Below are 21,931 nucleotides of genomic sequence, written 5' to 3'. Positions count from 1 at the left end.
TTGTACCTAGGAAGGGAAAATTTTATGTGTTTTTCTTTTTTATATGTTATTATGCAATGGGTCTTTACTGGGCCAACATAGATATATATATGTGTGGCTGATGTACTAACATCAATTTGACACCCATGATCCCCATATAGTGTCCACTGGGGTAAGTCCAGGTGTCCAACATATGTTATTATCACAATATATTATTGCCAACCCCGTATCACAGAAAAATGTGTAATAGACATGCCGGTCCACCGTGTCCATTCCACACTTTGCTTCTTCTAAGTGTGAAATGGACACGCATGTAGAAGTTGCAGTAAGCTGGAGTACCAGCAGAGGGAGATGTTTTATTTTAAGCCAACAAGAATACGAGCGTTTAAACAGACATTTTTAGCACATTTAGATGTATATACATATTAACCACCTAGCTTCATGATTTCTGGTGATTAAGGACCCTGAAACCTACTTCATACCTTCCTTGGTCACTAGCGACTTTTTGGCTTTAAATATATTATCTCCCCTTGCTGTTACGGCAACTTCTGCATGCCAAACGGCGTGTCTATTGCATGCTTTGCCATGATTTCAGGTTTGAATTGCACAAAAAGCTATGGATAAACTAATAGGTTGTTTAGTACTTTTTACATACTAATTTTCTCTAAATAACCATCAGTGCAAAAGATCTGCTGCCTTATGGGAGGAAAAAAAAACGCTAAATGTCTTTTGGCTTCGACAGCTGGACAGGGGATGTTAACAGCCCTCAGCCTGAAAGTCATCTGTCAGGAAAAGCTGGCTAAAGCTAACACGGTGCAAGCTAAAGAGGCACTTAGAAACTAAACATCCTTCTGAGAGAACCTTGGCTTTTTTTAAAAAGAGCACTGGATAGAAACCAGAGGCAGCAAGACTTTTATATGAAAGTATCTGAAATTCAGGTGTCAGGCTGAGTCCAGATGCTGCAAGTGAGGTGGCAAAAATCAAACCAAATAAGAACTGGTGACTATTTTGTGTCACATTTTGAGGATTAAGGTGCGCACTGAAATGTTGGTCTGCCCTTTGGTGTGACTTGAGCACAAGTGGTTTGAAAAGCACTGATCCAAAACACATTTGGCAAAGTAAATTAGCAGAATTTGTACATATTCTGTAATTAGCTCCTAATGATACTCCATCCCTGACTTCCTCTCACCTCTCTTCTCTCCAAAGTACAGGGTCTGCTGTGCAGTGTTGGACCACTGCAGTGAGGAATTGTCGCTCTCTGCCACCCGGCAGGTCAATGTCACCGTACCCCCCACGGGCACCGTCTCATCGGAGGTCATTGGCTGCAAGGGGTCGTCTTCTAGGTAACAGGAGAGAGGGAAGAAAAAAATCACGAGACTGAGTGATATAAATGCATCACAAGTCAGTGAGATGCAGTGCTCATATGAAAACACAGGCAAAAATAGTAGCACACACAAACACACAAATCAGATAAACCCACAAAGTGCATTACCCGCCTCGATCTCACTCTTTCTCTCTATCTCCCCCCGCCCATCTCTTTCTCTGCTTGTCAGATTATCTATATATCTCTATCTGTCTTTCTGAAAGCTCAGACACAATACGCACACACACCGACACACAGACAAGCTGTCAGAGGGACAAAAAAGTAGACAAATGGCTATCTACTTGTATGTCTGCGAGGCCAGTGTAAGAGCAATGAGTCAGTTGCAGCCCTGGCATCCAGGGACCATGCGACCTGAGGGACCAGCAAAGATGAAGCGACTACAGCAGACAGTGGCTCTCGACGGGTCAAAGCAACAACAAGAGCGCTGTCTCATACCTCTAATGGCATTCTAACTCTCCTTTGTCAATATCTGTGTCAGTTTTTAACTCCATGCATATGCATCGGCTGGTCCAGAGGAAGCTCAAACAGGACAGGCATTATGGAAATGAGCAGGTCAGAGGAAAAGGAGAATGAGAATATAAATGACCCGACATAATGAAGGGATTCTAAAGGCTGTAGCTGAAACTGGAACACCGCAAAAATCACTGAAGAGTGAACTGTCTGGGTGTATAACAGTATTCAAATTGGCTCAAATTATGGTATTTAACAGCGCTCCCTTGATAACGGGTGATGAGGCAAGCTAATTCTCCTCTGCATTCAATGAGGGTGACAAATTGTGAATCAGAACCAGAGATCTATACTAAAATATGGAGTCCCTCGTTACGGTAAGTAAAGCCTAACATGGTAGCTGCGGTTTCGTTTGTTTGCCACGTGAAGTTCCACATATCTCGGCCTCGCGTGCACCCTTCGCGCCCTCTCCTCTCCTACTATCTTCTAAATATGCCGGTGCTCACTCATTCAAATCTCAACCAAAAGGAAAATATGACATAATTGACAACAAGACCAAGCCAACGTGGGGGAACATCTTATAAGAAAATATGCCTCAAAGCGGTCTCCTCACCCCTGAAAATACGGCGCATATAAATAGTTTAATTGGAACCAAATTGTCAAGCGGGAGACAGGTTTATATTCGGTGTGGAGCGTTATCGCATCCTTGCACCGGCGGTGGAATTGATTTTTTTTTTTTTCTGCAGGAAGAACATCTGCTTAAGTGCGCTTCAGCGGAACTCCCATCAAGACACGCAAAGGAGGGGCACACAAAGAAAGGTTGCAGAAGAGGAGGAGAGCAAACTAACTGAATGTAGCATCAAAAACGCACATTTGCGGTACATGAGCCAAGAGCACCTGGGAGAAACTATAGGCATCTTTCTTTCTTTTTTTCATTTTAAAACTGGCCAGCAAGTCCAGCATCACAGAAAACATCAGGCAAAAAAAAGGCTTCAGGTTTGCCTCTGGGCTATAAGGTTTCAGAGCGATAATAAAGGTACAGCTGCTCTTTGCCAGCAGGATTCAAAAGACACTCAGAGACTTCCAGAGCCCTTCATGTCAGGAAGTCGCTCACTTGCTCTCTCTCCTGTTTTACTGCAGCTCTGACCTTGTGGTTAGTTTATCTAAGCACCATGATGGCTGAGGGCTGAATGTGTGGTCAAGTGTACCACGGATTAGTGTCTCCTTTAATAGCATCTTGGGCTAATTCTTGTGGCTGATCGCACAAGCTCCTCCACTTGGCATGAACACTTTGGGTAAATTGGCTGTCCCACTGCACTACCCATCAAGCCAACCGCAATGAACGCTGACAAGTTAGCCAATCTTGCGTTGTCTAGCTGCCACAGAGTGCTGGCATTTTCTGATCAAGGACAACCTGAGTTTGAGGCTCAGTGTGACATTTGTGCTGGTAAAACAATATCAGTAGCCAATTAGTGACTTTTCAGCGAGGAGACATGCTTTTAAAGTGGACATATTTTAAGGATCCTTTACATAATGTTGAATATTTATCACCAGAAAAAAACCAGAAATGTCGCTTTTTATCAGTGGAACACTAAATGCCAGACAAAGCTTTTCCTTTAGTCAAGGTAATATCAACCAGTTAATCATTTCATCAAATTTGTGTGGGAGTAAAGTTTTCAAAGCCATCACGTCACATTTTTGGCATAAATTACACTTTATCTCCCAGATGTTTCTCCAAACTTCAATCTGAAATAAAAACTCAAAAGCGCAACAATTAAATGTCTCAAGGTTTCAAACTAAGCACGCCCCTGTAATAAAGAACGACCCAGAGCCAAGGAGGTTAACTTCCAGAAAGGTAGCGGCCTTTGTTATTATACCTGTTTGTTTGTCTCGTGGTTATTTGTCATATATCGGTCTTTTATTTTCATTTAAAATTATTGATCTGGGGTGCCGGTTTGTTAAAGGTTAGAGAAGTGAAAGGGTCTGAGGAAGATTGCAGATTCGATCCATGAACTGGCGTGGTAAATGTGAAAGCTGCACTTGTAGCTCGTTCATTAACGCTGCTGGAGTGTCTTGGAGCAAAACATAATTTTCAGCTACTCCAGTAGCACTTAGTAGACGCCCAATACATCAGGCTCCGGTTGTTGTTAGCTACAAAAACATTGTGTGTAAATTAATGAAAGCTAACAAATAAAGGTTAATCTCACTCTTATGGACCATAAGGCCTAAAATGCTTTAATCATGATTAACAGGCACTCTACATCTTAAATTTAAAGCTCCACTAATGTATACAAATTATTTGAATTGTACAGTATATGAGCATGCTGACGTTTTTAGTACAGTTGGTCAAATATTAATCAAAGAAAAGTTTGGCTTAATTAAGTTGAAGGACCATGTGTGTAGAATTTAACTGCAAGAGCATAATTTATCAATCTTTTAGCAATATCTCAAATCGACTTAAACCGTTATTATATGGTCAGAGGGGTGCGGTTAGAAGCAGTGGGTATTAAGATGGATGCTAGAGATATTACAGTATTTGAAATGAGTTATTAAAAAGTTTGTGGTTAACATATTTTATGATGCAGTCCAGTGTGGCGCACCCAAACCATCTGCTGTTTGAAACTGGTTCATACAAGTGCTAAAGAGTCACTCGCCACTAGAATCTGGCTCCAATAATCCTGGGATTCAGATACGGCTGTGCTTTTTACCTTTGAATCTCCTTAGCAGCAAAGTTAAAGGAGGGAAATGAAGTTCATCCAGAGTTTAAACTGTTAAGTCAGGTTAAACACTCAAGCTGCAAAAATAAAAGGAGAGACCTATCTATCCTTAGCAGACGTTAAGTTAAACTCTGTGGTTTGCTCCTCTTTCTTTCCCTCCTCACATCCACGCCTTCCCTCACCAAGCTTAGAGCCAGAGTAAGACACGGGTATTTAAAGCAACACAATTTACACTTTCCCTAGCCAGAAACAAGGTGAGAGAACGCAAGGGGAGAAGGCTGACTGGGATATCAAGTCAATGGAATGAGGGAGGGAGGAAGGAGGACACAGAGAGAAAGATGGATGGATAAGAGTATGCAGGGTGGGTGATAAAACGAGGTGGGAAACTGTGCGCGTGTGTGAAAAAAAAAATGAGAGGGAGGGGAAAGAAGGAGCTAGTGAGACAACAGAGGAAGTGAGAAGCGCTCGAGAGATCTCCAGTGACAAAAAAAGAAAAACAGAGAGAGAGAGGGAACAACCTGAAAGAATAATTCCACATTTTTTTAAACATATGGTTTATTTGTTTTCTGTCAGAGAGTTAGATGAGAAGATCGCTATCAATCTCATGTGTGCGCATTACATATAGAGCCGCACTGCAAACTTGTTCAGTTTATCCAAAGAGAGACAATATACCAACTAAAACCTCTCTTCTGTTACAGTTAGCTGCATTTCATATCACATTTAATTACGTTTTGGGCGGTTTATTGTGAAAATGTATTCATGCGCACTGAGTTTGGATATCATTTTCAGCTTGTGGTTAACTTCAAAAATTCAAAGTCAATCTGTGAAGATGTCTAGACAGAAGGTACTTATTCAGTCAAACACAAATTGTTCACACAGTGCTGAAGAAGAGTGTTGCCATAATGTTTTGAATGTTGACAATGAACCGTACTCCCCAGGCTTTACGTTAGAATGAAATTAAGCAAACGTGCTTTTTCTTTGCCTTTACAAACTTCTGCAAACAAGCAGCTTTAATGATAAAATACAATACTGTGCAGTGAGGCTTAAGTTCATCCTGCATGGCCCAATGTTAGCCTGGTATCTATGTATTTAAGCTAAACTACATAAATATGTATGAATAAGAACAGGTGAAACTAGTTTAACCAGGTCCTGACTTCAGCTCGGTACCACACACAGACTCACACACCCACACACACACACACACTGGATTAATTTTAGTCACCTTATTTCACTCTCTGGAAGTGTGTTTCCCAAAAAGTTTGAACTACTGCCTTAATAAGAAAAAAAGTTCCCTCTTTATTCCTCCAATTTCTCTCCTTACAAAGAACAGACAGTGAAAAATTCAAACCACCTTGCACATCTCCATGTTCACCCTCTTTTTCCTTCTTACTCCATCTGTCTCCCTCTAGCTTCTCCCCCCTCCTTCTCTCCATCTGCCCTGATGTCCTCCCTGCTTTCCTATCGTGCCCCCTCACCTCCTCGCCCTTCTGTCAAGCCTCCTTCCCCTCCTCCTCTATTACTGATCAACTCGCTTAATTCTCCCCATCCTTAATTCCTTGTTTTCCTCAGTTTTTTGGTCCCCCAGGGTGGATTTACGATGTTGTTGCTAATTAACTCAGGTTAATAAACTTTATTTACTGTTAAACAACTGTGTGCGGGTGTGTGCGTATGCGTGTGAGAGTACCTTCACATGTAGGTCTGGTCTAAGTGCGCACTTGTGTTTATGTGATAAGATTTTTATCCTCATATTTGCGCACGTGTGGTTTATATTTGTAAGCAGAGCGTATTTGTTGCTTTGCAGGGAGGTAATTATCTGACTGTGTCTCAGTATGTGCACGTCTGCGCGTGTGTGTGCGAGCCCCGAGAATCTTATTATCGAAGATGTTTGCATGCTAGTGCGTGTTAGCGCTCAAGCACACAGTGGTATTTGGGTTTTTTTTTTTTGTGGCTAGGAATATATCTGTTTGTGCACAAATACGTGGGAAGAAGCGTGTGTATCTGTGTGATTTATGAGATGCTTTTTATCTCCATGTGGTTGAGGCGAAGTGCATGTGCACGTTACCCTGTGCATTCCTGTGCGTGTATCCATATTCCACTGCAGCTGCACTGAGTCCAAGGCTATGGTGTGTGACAGACACAGTCATGTGTCATGGTGCCACTGATGCTGTACACATTTGATGGGAAACTCAGCCAACAATGTGCGGGTTGATACAGCGTGGTATGATACAGGCCATTACACACACACAGAGGCATCCACTTGCGCAGACTACAAGAAAGCTGACCCTCCCCCCAAACACACACACAAACAGCCCTCCTCCATACAGACACACCCTCATGTACTCACCACTCACCCCCAAAACTGTACACAGGGGCATACACACACAAAAAAAGAGTTACACATCTCTCAGGCACACACATCAGACACGAGGACATTAATGGATAAAAATGCGCTTAATAAAGAAATGCAGCATTAGATACAGCTGGACTCCAGAAGGGGAACATGCGAAAAACACATGCATGCACACTCTTTCCCCATAATGCATAGAGGACACATTCAGAAAGACATACACACAAACATACACCCACCCTGACAGATACAAAGCAGCCTCCCCCACACCATCCATCTATGCCCAGCTGTCCCAACTACCACCCCCATCCCCCTGGGTAAGTGTGTGCATATCTGGAACTGTAAATATGTGTGTGTGGGTGTACATGCCCTTCTGCCCACCTCTACCATCCACAAGTTTACTCCTCCCCAACTATTGCACCCCTCACTCCACCCTTTACCTCTCCACCATTGCCGTCCGGCTGTTACGACTCACAAGATGCAGATTGAATCTATTTTCTTTCTTAATTCCTGGTGAATTAAGAAAAATCTGCAAAGCATAACAATTTTGTTTTTTTTAAAAGAAGCAGACCCCCCATTCATGCCTGACTTATGAAATGCAGATCGTTTGTAGCGAAAAGGCTCTTTGCAGCTTTGCAGTCTTTAACAGAATAGCGATTGTTGCAATCCTCATTCTGGTGCCACATTATTTGGGACCGTGAACAAATTACTTAAAATCTTCAAGGGATGTAGATGAGTGTGGAAGTAAAGGGGGGGAGTGCTGGGTGGGACTGGATGTTGGGATTTAAGGACCCCCTATCTGCCACCTTAGGACAAACAACCTCCTTAGCCCTTAGTTTTTACCCCAGCCCGCCTTTTTTCTTAATCAGTCCTACTTGTGGGGGATTCTCTGAGCCCACAAAAGGCCCCACCACCTCCCATAAAGTACCCCTCCACTACCCTGCCAATCCACCCTCCCTATGTTCCCTGTCAAACATAGTTAGCTCAGAAACCGGGCAATCCCCTCCTTACCCGCATCCTCCACGAGCTAGATCCCCCCCATTCACACGCACTCACACACCACCACCATCATAGCCCAGCAGTGTCTGCAGCAGTAGTGAGGCGCCAAGCCGGCCGCCCCACCCTGCCACTGGAACAGCACTATGAGAATGAAAAGGGAGCGCAAGCAGGGAGAGAGGGAGGAAGGGGGGGGGGGTTCATTTAGCAGAAAAGGGCTTCACTGCTGACAAAAGAAAAAGAATAATGATTTGCAAGGAAGAGAAAGACAGAGAGAGTTGGGATGGCGAGAGAGCAAGACAAAGATAGAGAAAAGCACGGGGGAAAAACAGGGAGAAAGCAAATGAAAGAGGGAAAGGGAGAGTGAGAGGTGAGCGAAGGACATGGCAGAAATAAGCATATATAGATTGATGAGAGCAATGAGGAGAGATGACAGGGTGACTTAGAAAGGGGGCAAAAAGACCGAAAGAGTGGGAAAAAAGAAACAATGAGAGCGAGATGGAGGGAAGTAGAGCAAAGACAAAAGAAAAATGAGAAAGCTGACATACAGAATGGATGAAAAAAATGAAGAGGTGCTGACATAAGTGGTGAGGTGGGGAGAAAGAGCAGCAATAAACGGAGATAACTGTTAAAGATAGGATAGGATATTTTCAAATGCGTGACCACAAGAATATTCACACTTCTTGTTATCATTCCTTGTCTCGCTACTGGTTTGAACTTATCTCTTTCTAAGGTCACTTTACTAGTGCTCAAAATTTGTTTCATCCCTACAAAATCAGAGTGAAATAAAACTTCAGTAGTCTGAGGGAGTCAAATCAAGTGGGTATCTTCCAAAGCTATGGCCTTTTAAGCATTAAATTCCTTCTCCATGTTTCCTAGGATAGTATTCCTATGATGGGAGCAATATTTTTTGGTTGTCACCAAAGTGAGCAATTGCTTGAGTGTTGTAGACTCAAAGAAGTCTCACACTCTCTGAATGTCACTAGTTTTACAGATATTTTAACAGGTCATAAATTTGCACCGGTTCAGCTAAGATTAGGTTCAGCACAGGAAAGTTCTGTACCCTATGATTTAAAAAAAAACAAAACCCTACGCTTAACATCCAGATTATCAGATATTAACCGTACCCATCATCTTTCCCTTTAGGCACCTTACAATTTTAGTTGCCTAAACCCATCTGCACTTTAATCACTTATTTGAATGTTTCTCATCCTCCATCATCATACTTGGAATGCACAGCTGTCTGTGAAAGAAAGTGCATAATTTTCTGTCCTTCTCTTTGTATAAAAAATGTACAGGCATAAAAAACTGTGGCTAGCTTTGAGTAAAAGCTGTTCATTTCCTGCAGCTCTGTGAGCCACACAGGTTTGTGGTTGGGCTCAGCCAGCAACATCAAACTGTAAGGCTGAAGAAACCAACCTCAGAATGTAAACACTTCATACTAATTTAAAATGGTGAAAGCACAATTTGACCCCATTTTTTGATGCAGTGGAGTAAAACTGAGTATTGCTTCAGAACCAGTATGCCTAATGTACATACAGATAAAATGTGCGACTTGAATCTGAACCTAGACTTTAATGGCATATATGCTTTATTGAGTTGCTAATCAGGCTGAAACCCATTATTCAGCTGCTGTTTGTTACATCATAATTACCTCTATAATTATCTCTGCAGAGTTTCAATACAGCTTTGTCAGCTAAGCTTCTTTAAAAATAAATCGGACACAGTCGGGTTGGGAAGACAGAGGAAGACAGATGCTTTAGATTTTAAAGAGAGAAGCCCTGTCCTGAACCAGTACACCCACGATTTAAAAAAAATCCTCCACCACAAATCATCGCATGATATCAAAAATGGCAACCAAGCTTTATCTGTCCATCTGCACTTCCGCACACACACGCAGGAAGATAAAGAGAGTTAAATCTTTAATGCTTTGGCAAATGCACCGACTGCCCTTGCCAATAGGCCACTTAAAGAAATGAGTAGTCAATTACCAGAAGTCTGCCCTTTTGACTAAGATCACTGGACCTGCTATGGTGAGACTCAGAATCTGCTTTCTGTCTTTCTCTATGCTCATCTCTCTGTGAAAGATGGGTGTTGTCTACCCATTTTTCAAAAACAGCAATAACAAGAAGTCTGGAAAAAATGTGTGTACTGTTCTGGAAAACAAAAGTGTACCGCAATCAGATACTTGGACTGTTAGATAAGCAGGAGAAGGACACACACACACACACACACACACACTGGCTGTTCATTTAATATAATTTACGTTTGAGTGAAATTACACCTTGATGATGTTGCTTAATGATGTCTCTGTAATGATTCTGAACAAACTGATTAAAAACTCGCAAACTTTTGGTTTTTTGTTATGAATGACAGGTTTTGTTTGATGTAAGGCACAACAGCAGAACACAGCCTGCTGTATTAAGCAACGGTTAAACATTACAGTTTGTAATATTATGACAGAGTGTAGCCTCAAAGTATGTGAACAAACTTATTTGTTAAATTAAGTTTAAATTCCAAAGTGTCTAAATCTTAATTTCTCAGAAGACGAGAGTGATGCTCCCACATTTTTGGCAACAGTGTCTTGACTTTCAGGTCATATTCTCTGGCTTCAGTCTGTGTCCAACATCAGTGCTTGACCCTTATAAATGCTCTTACAGCTGAAAAGTATTAAGTCCCTGCAACCAGGCTTTTGTGGACAGCCTCTTAGAAGAACGGAGGCTGGCACAGCTGCCGATTAGTTTCCGTCCATCCATTTTCTTAGCCACTTATTCGAAAACCAAGGCGAATTTAGAATCCCCAATTAAATTTATATGCATATATTTAGACTGTGGGAGGCACTTACAGGCAAAGGAAGAACATGATACAAACCCTTCACAGGAAGGCATGGGAGGCCACAGTGCAAGTTTAGATCCTAGATTAGTTTATGAGAAACATGAAAACGTACTCTGTATGGCACGGTACAGAAAGGCAAGTACAGTCAAGCAAAGTCACCACCTTCAAACTCAGCAAACTCACTCTTGTGCTCTCACATAGTCACACACACACCTATCCGCTCGTAAAACCTTCTGATAACAGGAGGGACTTACAGGACAGGGAAAAGAAGGATTGGGCTCTCGATGTCAATGGAAGGGCCAAGATTTAAAAAAGGGGAATTCAGTGAGGAGGGTGAAGGAAAAGACTCAGCAAGCAGTGATGGAGGGACAGAAGGAGGACAAGATCGAGGAAGAGGGGTGAGTCAGTGAGCCAAGGGTGACGAGGGAAGATATGCTTCAAATTAAATCATTTGGAACAAAAGAGGATTGTTGCCAAGCAACCCAGCCAGAACAGGGTTACCAGGGCAACAGAGATGACCCGAAGCTTGACCTAAGAAATGGAGTCGCCCTTGTCGTCCATCAGCATACACACATGGGCACACAAACACACACCTCCGCCTTGCTCTCCGTGCCTGTTGCTTTCAAGGTCCATCTGACAAACACAAACAGACAGAAGGTTTCTCCTGGAAAACGCAGAGCACAACCGAAATGTCAACCCGAGGTACAAACAAAGTGCAGTGCTTTCAATCAAGGCCAGTTTTAAAACTGAGTGGGACCAGGGTTAGGCAGTTATGATGTTAGGCAAAATCAACAGCCAGTGAAGCACAACACAGAAACTGTCCAATGTCCAAGATGAATAGATGAATAGATAGATAGAATAGATGAACATTGCTGTATGTTTCACAGGGTTTTGGCAGCAATATCAATATACAAACACTATTTAGAGCTAATGGATGGCTCCCAGATTCTCGCTTAGTGAGGGAAAGCGCATATAAAGGCTTATTTAAGGACCTATTAAGAAGTTTAATAGAAAGGAGAATTTAGTTTAAAATGATGGTGTTCCTTGAAAAAAAAATGCTAACAAAATACTGCAAAGCAACAAAATCAAAGAAAATGCGGAAAAAATTACTTGAAACAACTATCTGCCAACAGAACAGGACAGTTTCACTTATCAAATAAGGTAAGTCTAAAAAAAAATCTTTAAACTCATACAATCAGGCTAAAAAAAGTCAATTTGTTTAGTTACAAAGAAAAACATTGGGGAAAGGTTCACAGAGAAAATTGCATATTGTGTTTAAAAAGCGCAATCCTTATTAAAATGATTATACTGGTACTTGAAATTGTATTGGCTTGGTTAAAGAAAGAAATTATTCTCAATGTTGTGATAAGTGGTGAATCATTATGAACAGGAATTGAGAAAGCTTTGGTTTCTCTTCAAAGGTCTTTTTTTAACATCGAGCAGAGCATCACTTCTGTTTTTGAAGAATACACCTAGAATACATCTGATATCACAAACTCATCAACTCTGCAGCCCATTGCACTCATGGTGTCACAGCTGTGTTACGCTGTTATGAAACGAAGTAGTACACAACATGAGCAAATGCGTATCGAGGCTAACATGTTTAATTGCTATTTCACTAGCTGGGCCGATGTCCTCATTTTAGGTTTGACAGTGTTTTAGTAGGTAAAGGTGAATGCTTGGACATGAATTTAGCTGCGGTTTGGGGAAGGCCTCGAAGGGGACTGGCGACAGCTCCCGGGGGTGGCAGATCTCCATGTACTAAATAGGAGTAAAGAAGTTAAATAATTGAAAAGGTGAGGGAGTGAGGGTGGGGCACGTAAACGAGAATGAACAGCTTACAGAACTGAGGGAACCTATATAGATGAGAACCAGAAGGAGCGTGTTTGGAGGCGCGGTCCCGCTCCTGAAATTCTGATACATAATCTCCAATACGGAGCTTCCTTTGACAACGACTTGGGATGCAAAACTACTTTTGTGCACTTCATGCTTATGATTAAGCAGTAATAACTGTAAATTATAAGAAGACCATTTTGGCTATTTATCAAAGTCAGTGGCTGAGATGATAAACACATTACTGCTGTTATTTTCTGTCCTGTGTTTTGTTCGTTGGAACATGTGATTGCTGTGTTGTGGTATAAGAATGACAACTGAATATTGAATTCCACTGGATCATTATGTGCTCTTATTACACAGAGGTGTATTATGTATAAGAAATGAAAGGGATTGAATCGTTGAAATAATAAATCCTGCCTTTGACAAAGTAATATCCTACTTATCAGTGCTGAACAGTGCACAAGATTTTTAAGGCTGATTGACCAATTTCATAACCATATATCATCCTGTATGTATTGGGATATGTGCTTGATGAAAAGTTTTTTGGGCTGTTTTATTATGACACTAGAGTTTCTCATGACTGGAAGAGTTTAGAGCTGAAAAATAAACGTGTGTTGACTTGGCTATTTGATGGACAAACTATATGTAATTGTGACACTGATGCTAGACTACATCAACCACAGCAGAGGATTTCTACCCTGAAATTCAATGTTATTTTATTTGTTTGCTTCTTTACAAAGAAAAAAAAAATCATGTATGAATAGCATGGAAATCATTTGAGAAAGATTTCGGACGAAAAGACGAAGCGTTAAGCTGTCAGTACGCTTCACACAAAGTAAACATTGTGCAGCGTATAAAACATTCTCATCCAAACCTCTTTGACATGGGAAATGGTTTGTTTCCCCAGCATCATTCAGAAAAAGTATAGCCTAAACATTTTTACCTTTACACATGGTTGCACATTGGTTACAATGTACAAACCACTTTGTTTCAGCCTTCAACATAGTACTTACAAGAGCAGCCTTTATAGTTTCAATCATCTCCCCTTCCAGTACAGACATGATCAAAAATCCACTGAAATTACTTTAGGAAACAGCCTAGTATGGTTTAACACTTCTGTTTTCTTAAATGCACAATTAAAAAAATTATTAGAAAAATGTTCGGATACACTCGTACTACAAATCATGATACTTGCAGATGCTACTGAAGTTTCTCTGGTATCATGTCAACTCTCCTGTCTGGCTGCTTCCACTTGAAATCACAAATAAACGTGTTCTCTCGTCTCGTCATGTAATTGTTGCTGAAGTACATGAGAATGGGTGTTCGGGCTGGGTGTTTTTTTGTTTCGTTTCAGGCAGACCTTCTTCCTTTCTTCTTTCCACTCCTCTCTTCTCTGACTGCTCAGCAACATGACATGAAAGGACGAAATGTTTTTGCAAGCGTGCTGATGATGGGGGGGAGTGTATGGGAGTGCGTGCACGATTGAGCGTCTCCCTTGAAATAGCACAGAGAGACAAAGCAGGGTTGAGAGAAGCAGAAATGTTAATGTGGACCAAAGTTTGCAGTCTGTGTAATGTGTATGAGTCTTTGTATTTCATGCAAGGCCTGTCTTCTCTTCGCTGAAAGTATGTGTTTGCAGGTGTACAAGAACTCTTTCTGCTTCGCTATCCCTACATGTTTCTTGTCTCGAGGGACCACTTTGAGAATATGTCTTCGTTGCTGTGTGTGTGTCTCTGTGTGTGTGCGTGTGTGTGTGTGTTTGTGTATGAGAGAGAGTGAGAGGAACCATGATCAACGCTCCTCTTCCCCATCATGTCTACTGGAATGCGTGTATGCCTTGTAACAACAAACCTCAACTAACGAACGCAACCCCCACGGTTTGTCACTCCCAATGAAGACAATGGAGATCAATGAAAAAGCAAGACGAGGGATGAAGAAGACAAAAAAGACGGGGAGAGCGGTGGCAGCTTCCAACAATGGCACCACAGACACAAACAGTGAAACAATAGAGCCTGGACAGTGGCGGTTTAATCTGCGTGTGCTATGAGTGGCGGGGTACCTCTACACATTGTCAGGGTGCCCCTTGCGGGGTAACTGACTAATTAGGGTCACTCCAAGTGGTCTTAACTGTAATGACTGCCTAGACTGGTAAATTGGCGCGGTCCTGTGACCATCTGGTGACGCCCTTGACAGAAAATATGAGGGCAGCACCTCACAGTATACGATGCAAATGTACACAGATGCACACGCGGCTGAAATGTTCTCTGATTTTTTTTTTTTATTCAATATCAAAAAATGCAAATTCAAATCATAATATACACTCTCATTTATTCTGATTGATGTATTTCTACTGAATTGCATTACACTGAAATTAGATTATCACTTAGCTGGAGACCTTGTGAAATTTTTATCAACAACCCCTGGACCGTAATCATTTTACAAATGCGAGCAAGGCAGCATACAGCGCACACCTACACACTATAAATACATGCCACACAGAGGGCACTAGAAGATGGTGTTATTACAGTAAATATAGCAAATAGGTAGGTAAAGAATCAGGACAAGGCACTACTTATGCAACCAATAATCTTTTATGTATTAAAAAAAAAAAGTTTTATTCTTTTAATGTCTCAGTGTAACTGACATCCGTTTGACAGTACTTACCATAATGTATTCAAACTGAATTCATCTTTGCACAGCATTTCCATGTAAATTTTATTCTTGTTCTTCAAGGTAAAAAAAGGCTCAGAGAGAACACTTAAAGCACCACAGATCACTAAAAGACTTTTCTTGACAATAAAACTCTTACCATCTCCTTAAGATCAATTAACCCATTACACTGATCCCATGGTAGGTTGAGGGCTCAATTATACTTGTTGGTAGAACAGAATAATCAAACTATAAACCCAAAACAAAATCATTTTTAAAAAATCAGTAGTCTCTCTTTGTGCACATACAGTAGAGAGGAACCATCACTTTAAGCAACAGCCTAACTATCTGACACAACATATAATAAGGTAAATACTGGCTAGATCTATCATCCTGTCCCTAATGGGTGCTATAAATTTATATTATCAAGTTATATGTCAAGCTAAAAACCTGGAAAAACACCCAACACCCCCTGGTACAGCGTCGTGCATGCAAGCACAGGTGGCATGATGGATGTACAGTAGACTGTGCAGATGTGTGTGCACTGCACCAATCAGTGTCATTTAAAAGGACCACATCAACAAATCTGCAACTGCCAGAAACTATGAAACAAATGTTGGAAATTTACCACTATGGATTTCATATTCATCCACTTCTTGCACTGCTATCGAGTTCAGGGATGCAGGGCGGCCGGAGCGTGTCCCAGCTGTTGTGGGGTGGGGTACATCCAGTCTATCACAAAGGTAGTTCCCAAGACACAGCGTATAATACAACATTAGCAAAGGTTGGCTGAAAGGCCGCTGTGGTGGGGCGTGTTCTGCTGGTGGAGACTGCCACTGTCATGGTCCTGGGTCGAGCGACCCAGCGTTTGAGTTTTATGTATCTTTTGTATTTATTTGTGCCTTAGCTTAGTTCACCTAGTTAATTTCTAGATTGCTGTTTAGTCTTGTTGTCTCCCCCTGTACTAAGTCTCCCTGGTTCATGCGTCATGTCTGCGTGGTTATGTTTTGTTCATGTCATGTCTAATCTCCATGTTTCCTGTTTTACTTTGAAAGTCTGTATTCAATGTCAGTGTATTTAGTTTCACCTCTCCTGTCCTGTCGTTAGGTTCATGTGTGTCAGCTGTGCTCCCATGTGTGGCCACTTCCCCTGATCATCCCTCATGTGTATTTAGTCTCTGTGTTTCATGTAGTCTGTGTCGCGTCGTCTGTGTTCCCACCCTCCATGTTGTCACAGCCAGTCTTAGTATTCATAGTTATGGTTTCCTGTGTCTTCATAGTTTTTCCTAGTTTTACTTTCCCAGTTTAGTCATAGTTTAGTTTGTCACTGCGTTTCTGCCTTGTCACCAGCCACAATAAAGGCTCGCTTTCAGTTAAGTTTACTCCAGTCTACTCTCGTGTGTTCGCACCTGGGTCCACCACACACACCACCGCACGGTCTGCCTCCTCAGATCGTGACAGCCACGTGCCACTGGGATTTGTACTTGTCATGTGTCAAAGTCACATCCCTATAAATGCCACGGTATGACTTCCAGCCAAAACACTGTAATAAAATGAGAAATCTCATTCAGTTTGCCAGTCAGTGGTTTCAATGTTGTCGTGGTTGTCTTAACTGTTTTCACAGACCCTACTTGGCTCTTTCCTGAGAGAGTAAAATCTCACAAACTGGTATTTCAAAACAGAAGTAATCCAAGTTAAGCAGTCTGCATGTCTAGAAAATAGTTTCTAGTAAGAATCTATTCTCTTTTTTTGTTGGATAATCTGACATTTTTCACACTGTACAAAAAAACATTAACATCCAATCCACAGGCTTGCACACTACATTTAATTCCCCCGGCAAAGCTACTGTACAGCAGCACATTACTATGATATACTTGCGCTCTCCATTCATACACTCAGTCCTGAATCTGAATCTTATTTAATGTCACGAGCCACATTTGCCTGGAGTGGAGCCCTACAAGCTCAGCTCTGAGAGGAAAGGACTGAAGTCATCTTTCTTTTCCTGCCGTCTCACTCTGTTTCAGCTTTCTCTGTCTCGCTTGCTCTGCCTCTGTATCTCTCCATCTCTCTCTCTCTGCTGTGATCACACCCACCCCCCTCTCTCTCTCTTCCTCTGTCTCCCTCTATCTCTGCTTCTCTACCTCTCTCTTTCCCTCTGCAGTCAGTGAATTCCCCCGGGTTCGACAGCAGGAGACTATTACACTCACAGACGGATTCTCTCTCCTCCAATTTCTCTCTGTCCTCTTCCTCCCAGCTCTGCCTCTCTTTCATCATTCCTCTCTTCCTTTCCTTCTCTGTCTCCTCTGTTCCTCCTGTGCTCTAAAGCCTCTATCCCCTTATTCATTCTCTCCATCAGCATGAATGTGTGTTTTTGTGCATGCACAGGTCTTCCCACCCTCCCTCCTCTTAGTCTTCTTTCCCTCTTCATCCTTCCCTTCCTCTTTCTTTTTCTTCAGTCAATATAATTGGCATCGCAGGAGTGCTCCCTGCAGAGTATGCTAAAACAGCAAGCACAAAAACAGAGGGAGAGCAAGAGAAGGAGGCAGAAAGGGAGAGACATAAGGATAAAGGCAAAAAGACAGAGAGAAAGCAATAGGGGAGGACAGAAAAGCAGAGAGCCTAAAAAGAGGGAAGAAGATATGATGAAAAGGGGACTTAAAAGTGATGAGAGGGGAGGAGATATAAACATAGAGAACGGAGGGGAAAATGACATAAAAACACAAGGAGGCAAAAAGAAAACAATGGCAAGAAGATTTCTGAGAAAAATAAGAAAGGGTTGAAAGAAGGGAAAATGAGGAGAAAGGAGGTGGATAAACAAGAGAGGAAGTAAGATAAGACAAAGCAGATGAGCTAAAAGTAAAAAAAGAAAAAAATCTGAGAAGCAACAAATAAAGCAGGAAGCGAAAGAGCTGCTGTGACAAAATAAAGAAGAGACAAAAAAAGAATCCTGAAATAAAATTACGGGGTGTTCAGAAAAAGGAAGGAAGACAATGTGGAAATAAGACAAACAAAAAGGAAAGTGAAGACAGAATTAAGATGCAGATGTAAGACAAAGGCACCTGCAGAAAAGGAAATGAGGGAGAAAAGTCTCAACCACAGCAATCAGCAACCAGAGAAACCAGAACGCATCCATTCAATTCCATTCAAAACCCAGCCAGCCACTCAAGGCAAATTCAGCCATATATCTCCTCCTGACTAGACACACAAGTACCAAACCACATTACACTGCAAGACAACCATCCTGAAATAGCCCAGACCTCAGCTGCAGCAACAGCAGCACTCTCTGCTATCTCTGTCTCTACCTTTACAAGCTCTCTGCAGGTTTCACAAAGAATAATTTAACTTTTTTTTTCTTTGAACTTATGGGCAATATTTCAAGGTAAATGACCACGTTTTATCAACGTAACTCACAGATTCCTTACAGGATTCAGGAAAGGAGAGCATCAGACTAATAAGAGCTTCTGCACTGGTCCCAATTAACAGCACAATGTCAGCAACAGGAAATCTTCTTGGCAAAAAGCACATTCATCAAAACTTCAGGTGACCCATCCTGAAAAAGAGAGCTGACGAAGCTCTCCAGCCCCCCGACTATGTTCTCACTCAATTGGCAGAAACGCAGGTCAGGGCAGTGCAAAGTTTACTGCGAGTATAGTACTTATATTGCCAAAGACTTAAACATCACAAGACTTCTGGCTAATGAGTCTCACACTAATGAGCTAATGAATCTCCTGCTGACACTCAGACTTGCTGAAATGAAATGCTATATTGTGCAGTCTACAATGTAACACACATGTAGGGCTGCGACTAATTTTTGTTTTTGTTATTAATTCGTCATTCATTGTTTCATATATTAATTGATCACCTCAGTGGGGAATGTGTCAAAAAGCTAAAACAAATGAGTATCGCAACATCAGAGAGGAGCCTTAAAGATGCTTAAACTGAATGAACGTCGCAAACTCAAATGTGTTGAATTCCCACTCCTCCTTTTCTCATTCTCTCTAATAATAAAGAAAACTGCACTCATGTGAACCTGCACCGCCGTGCCACTTGTGGAACAATCAAAATATGCTATGCACATCCTACTGTTCAGTCCAAAAACAGATTCATCCACACACTAAATCACTCCCCTTAAAAGATTTTTCCAGCTAAACAAACCATCACAAAGCAACCCTTACGTGGTCGTCCTGTGGCCCTTCGCTCGCCGCTCGACCTTTGAACGAAAGCATCTGCCAAATGGATGAATGTAAACACCAAGTAGCGCTTCACACGCTGTTATTTCAACGTATCTTATCACAATTTAACTATATGACAATTACGAAATTACAGAGAAAGACTGCGGGTTATCTCAGCTTTACACTTTTATTCGGCTTTGCAGCTCACAACTTTATGGTTTTGGCTCAGGCCAGAAAATGTTATTTTCATTCCTTCATTTATTTCTTTCTTTATCTTTTAAAATTGGCTCTAGAAACTCACTGTAGCTACTCAGCAATAAAAAGCAAACAGACACATACTTTCCCCATACAGGCTTTTCCCTCAGGAGTTGGTGGAGGCCAAAAATAGAGCTAAAAGGGGTAAATATTGGCCTAGCAGTCACCAGATGGCCAAACAAACACTAACTGAATGATAATGGTTGTTTATTTGCATATATAAGTAAGAGGATAATGTCAATCCATATTAAGTTATTGTTTTGGTTTAGTGTCTAGTTTAGCTTCATATACTTTACAAAGAAACAAAGTAATACCTTCATTTAAAAAAGAAGAATATGAAGAGGAGAAAAGAATATTGTTATTAGAAAGAAGAATACATGAGATTAATACTCTTAAAGAAAAAAGTGGACCAAATGCTGGACAAATAAATCCATGTATATATAAAAAACCTGACATATCTAACATCAGAAAGATTGTATTTCATTTCTTTCACTTAAAAAGAAATCCAGATGACAAATATTTGCCATTACTGTTAATGAAAATGTGCCACAAGCTTTAATACTGTAATGTAAATTCTTGTTAACAACGTACAAGATTTCCCAGATTTCCTCTGAAATGTGACACTCTCTAAAATGCAGCACAGAAGCCCTCAGAGGCTGACAATCTCCCTTGTAATAGTGTCATTTGTTTATGGTAATTACTTTATTGTCAAAATCTGGCTAGGGTTTACAGATCTTACAGTGCAACAAATAAAACACGATAAAACTGCCAAAATGAACTTATTTGAGATTCAGTACAGCTTATAAAAATTCTGACATTATGAACGGGCAGTGTAATAAAAAGGACAACATGAAATTATCTGTTAAGGAACATGAAGTCCAATTTTGTTTGCTAAAGCAGAAATGATGAATAAAACATTACACAGCCTATTGTACTGCTAACCGTGCTCTGCTCTGAAATAATCTAAGACGGGACGTGCAGGACAAAGAAACTTATCATAGAGTGGTGGAAAAATAAGACCCTTAATACAGACGTTTCACACATTTTCACACTTCTCAAGGCCTTAAATTTAGATTTATTTTAAGGCTCTTGCAATTTTAAAAATCCGTGGACGCTCTCGCTTGCTCTGTATTTCTTATTATCCCTCTGTCTCCTTTGACTCTGCTTCTCTCCCTCACCATATGTGTCTCTTTCCCGCTCTACCTCTATCTAATCTTGCTTTCTGAAGCCAGGGAAGCCAAAAAAAAAAAAAAGAAGGGCCGATTCTATTCTATTCAAATCCAAAGCCGGGAGAGCAAACTCAAATCCAGCTGAATCGCATTTAAAGCCGGGTTCCACTCTAAATGGAACTTTGTCGACTGACTGTTGGTTTGGGCACAGGGGCTACTGTGATTGACACTCTGTCTACAGCACAGCTGAGGCGACATGTTGCAATGATGACTTCAAGTTTTTATTTTCCATGTTTGTAAAGTATTTCTATGAATATAACCAGAATGCCAGTTATTGCTAGTAATGCACAGATTAAACTTTTGAGTTACGAGCTTTTCTTCTGGAGTACACCACCATCTTGCTGAAACATGTCAACAACTAGTAGATAGATTGCCATGCAACTTTGTTCACATCTTAATCTTCTCTAGAGGGTGAATCCTAATGACCAGCACTCTCCATCATATTCAAATTGAAGGTTATCAGTTAAATATTGGATGAATTGTGATGAAATTTGGTACAGACATTCACGTTCCATTCACGATTCTTCTTTCCGCTGGTCCCACAGCAGATCATCTCCCTCCATCTCAGCATCCTCTTCTTTTACACTAACCCTCTGCATGTCCTCCTTGACAACATCCATGAACCTTCTCTACATTGGTCCTCTTTTCCACCTGGCATCTTTAACATCCACTGTCCTTCCTCTGCAAATCTGCACATCCACCAAACGCACGATCTGATATTGTCGTGTTGGTGTTGTTCCCAGCTCATCATACTAAATGTTGTTCCAGGATCAACATTGCAAGTGACCAATCAGAATGTTGTGACGTCATACTTTTGCGACTTCGGGAAAAACCGCTGTAAAACAAAAAACTGTACTTAAGCTGCGCGAAACCGCCTCTGTCCGCCGATCAACGGACCCTAACCCTAACCCTAATCCTTTAATAAACGGTAAGCGGAACTGATATTGTCCTTGCAACATTGGAATTTCATAAATGCACGAATGGCTTGGTGCGCAAAAGAATAACGTCACAACAATGTGATTGGTCACTTGCAATGTTGAACCTGGAACAACATTTTCATGATGATCTGGGGACAACACCAACACG

At 41.3% G+C, this 21,931-nt stretch overlaps 1 protein-coding gene across 3 annotated transcripts in view; it reads right to left on the bottom strand.

Moving 5' to 3' along the window:
* The window catches only part of cadm3 (cell adhesion molecule 3), a 104,962-nt gene that overhangs the window by 64,704 nt on the left and 18,327 nt on the right, over positions 1-21,931 (bottom strand). For all 3 annotated transcript variants that reach the window (XM_040014474.1, XM_040014491.1, XM_040014482.1), the window contains exon 3: positions 1,169-1,318. In XM_040014474.1, the coding sequence (XP_039870408.1) occupies positions 1,169-1,318 (150 nt within the window). The remainder of the gene's footprint in view (positions 1-1,168; positions 1,319-21,931) is intronic.

Source organism: Simochromis diagramma, unplaced genomic scaffold (assembly GCF_900408965.1).
Source record: "Simochromis diagramma unplaced genomic scaffold, fSimDia1.1 OVJJ01000205.1, whole genome shotgun sequence".
Lineage (NCBI taxonomy): Eukaryota > Metazoa > Chordata > Actinopteri > Cichliformes > Cichlidae > Simochromis > Simochromis diagramma.
Note: the sequence above shows the minus strand (reverse complement) of the source record. Positions and strands in the feature narration are given on the sequence as shown.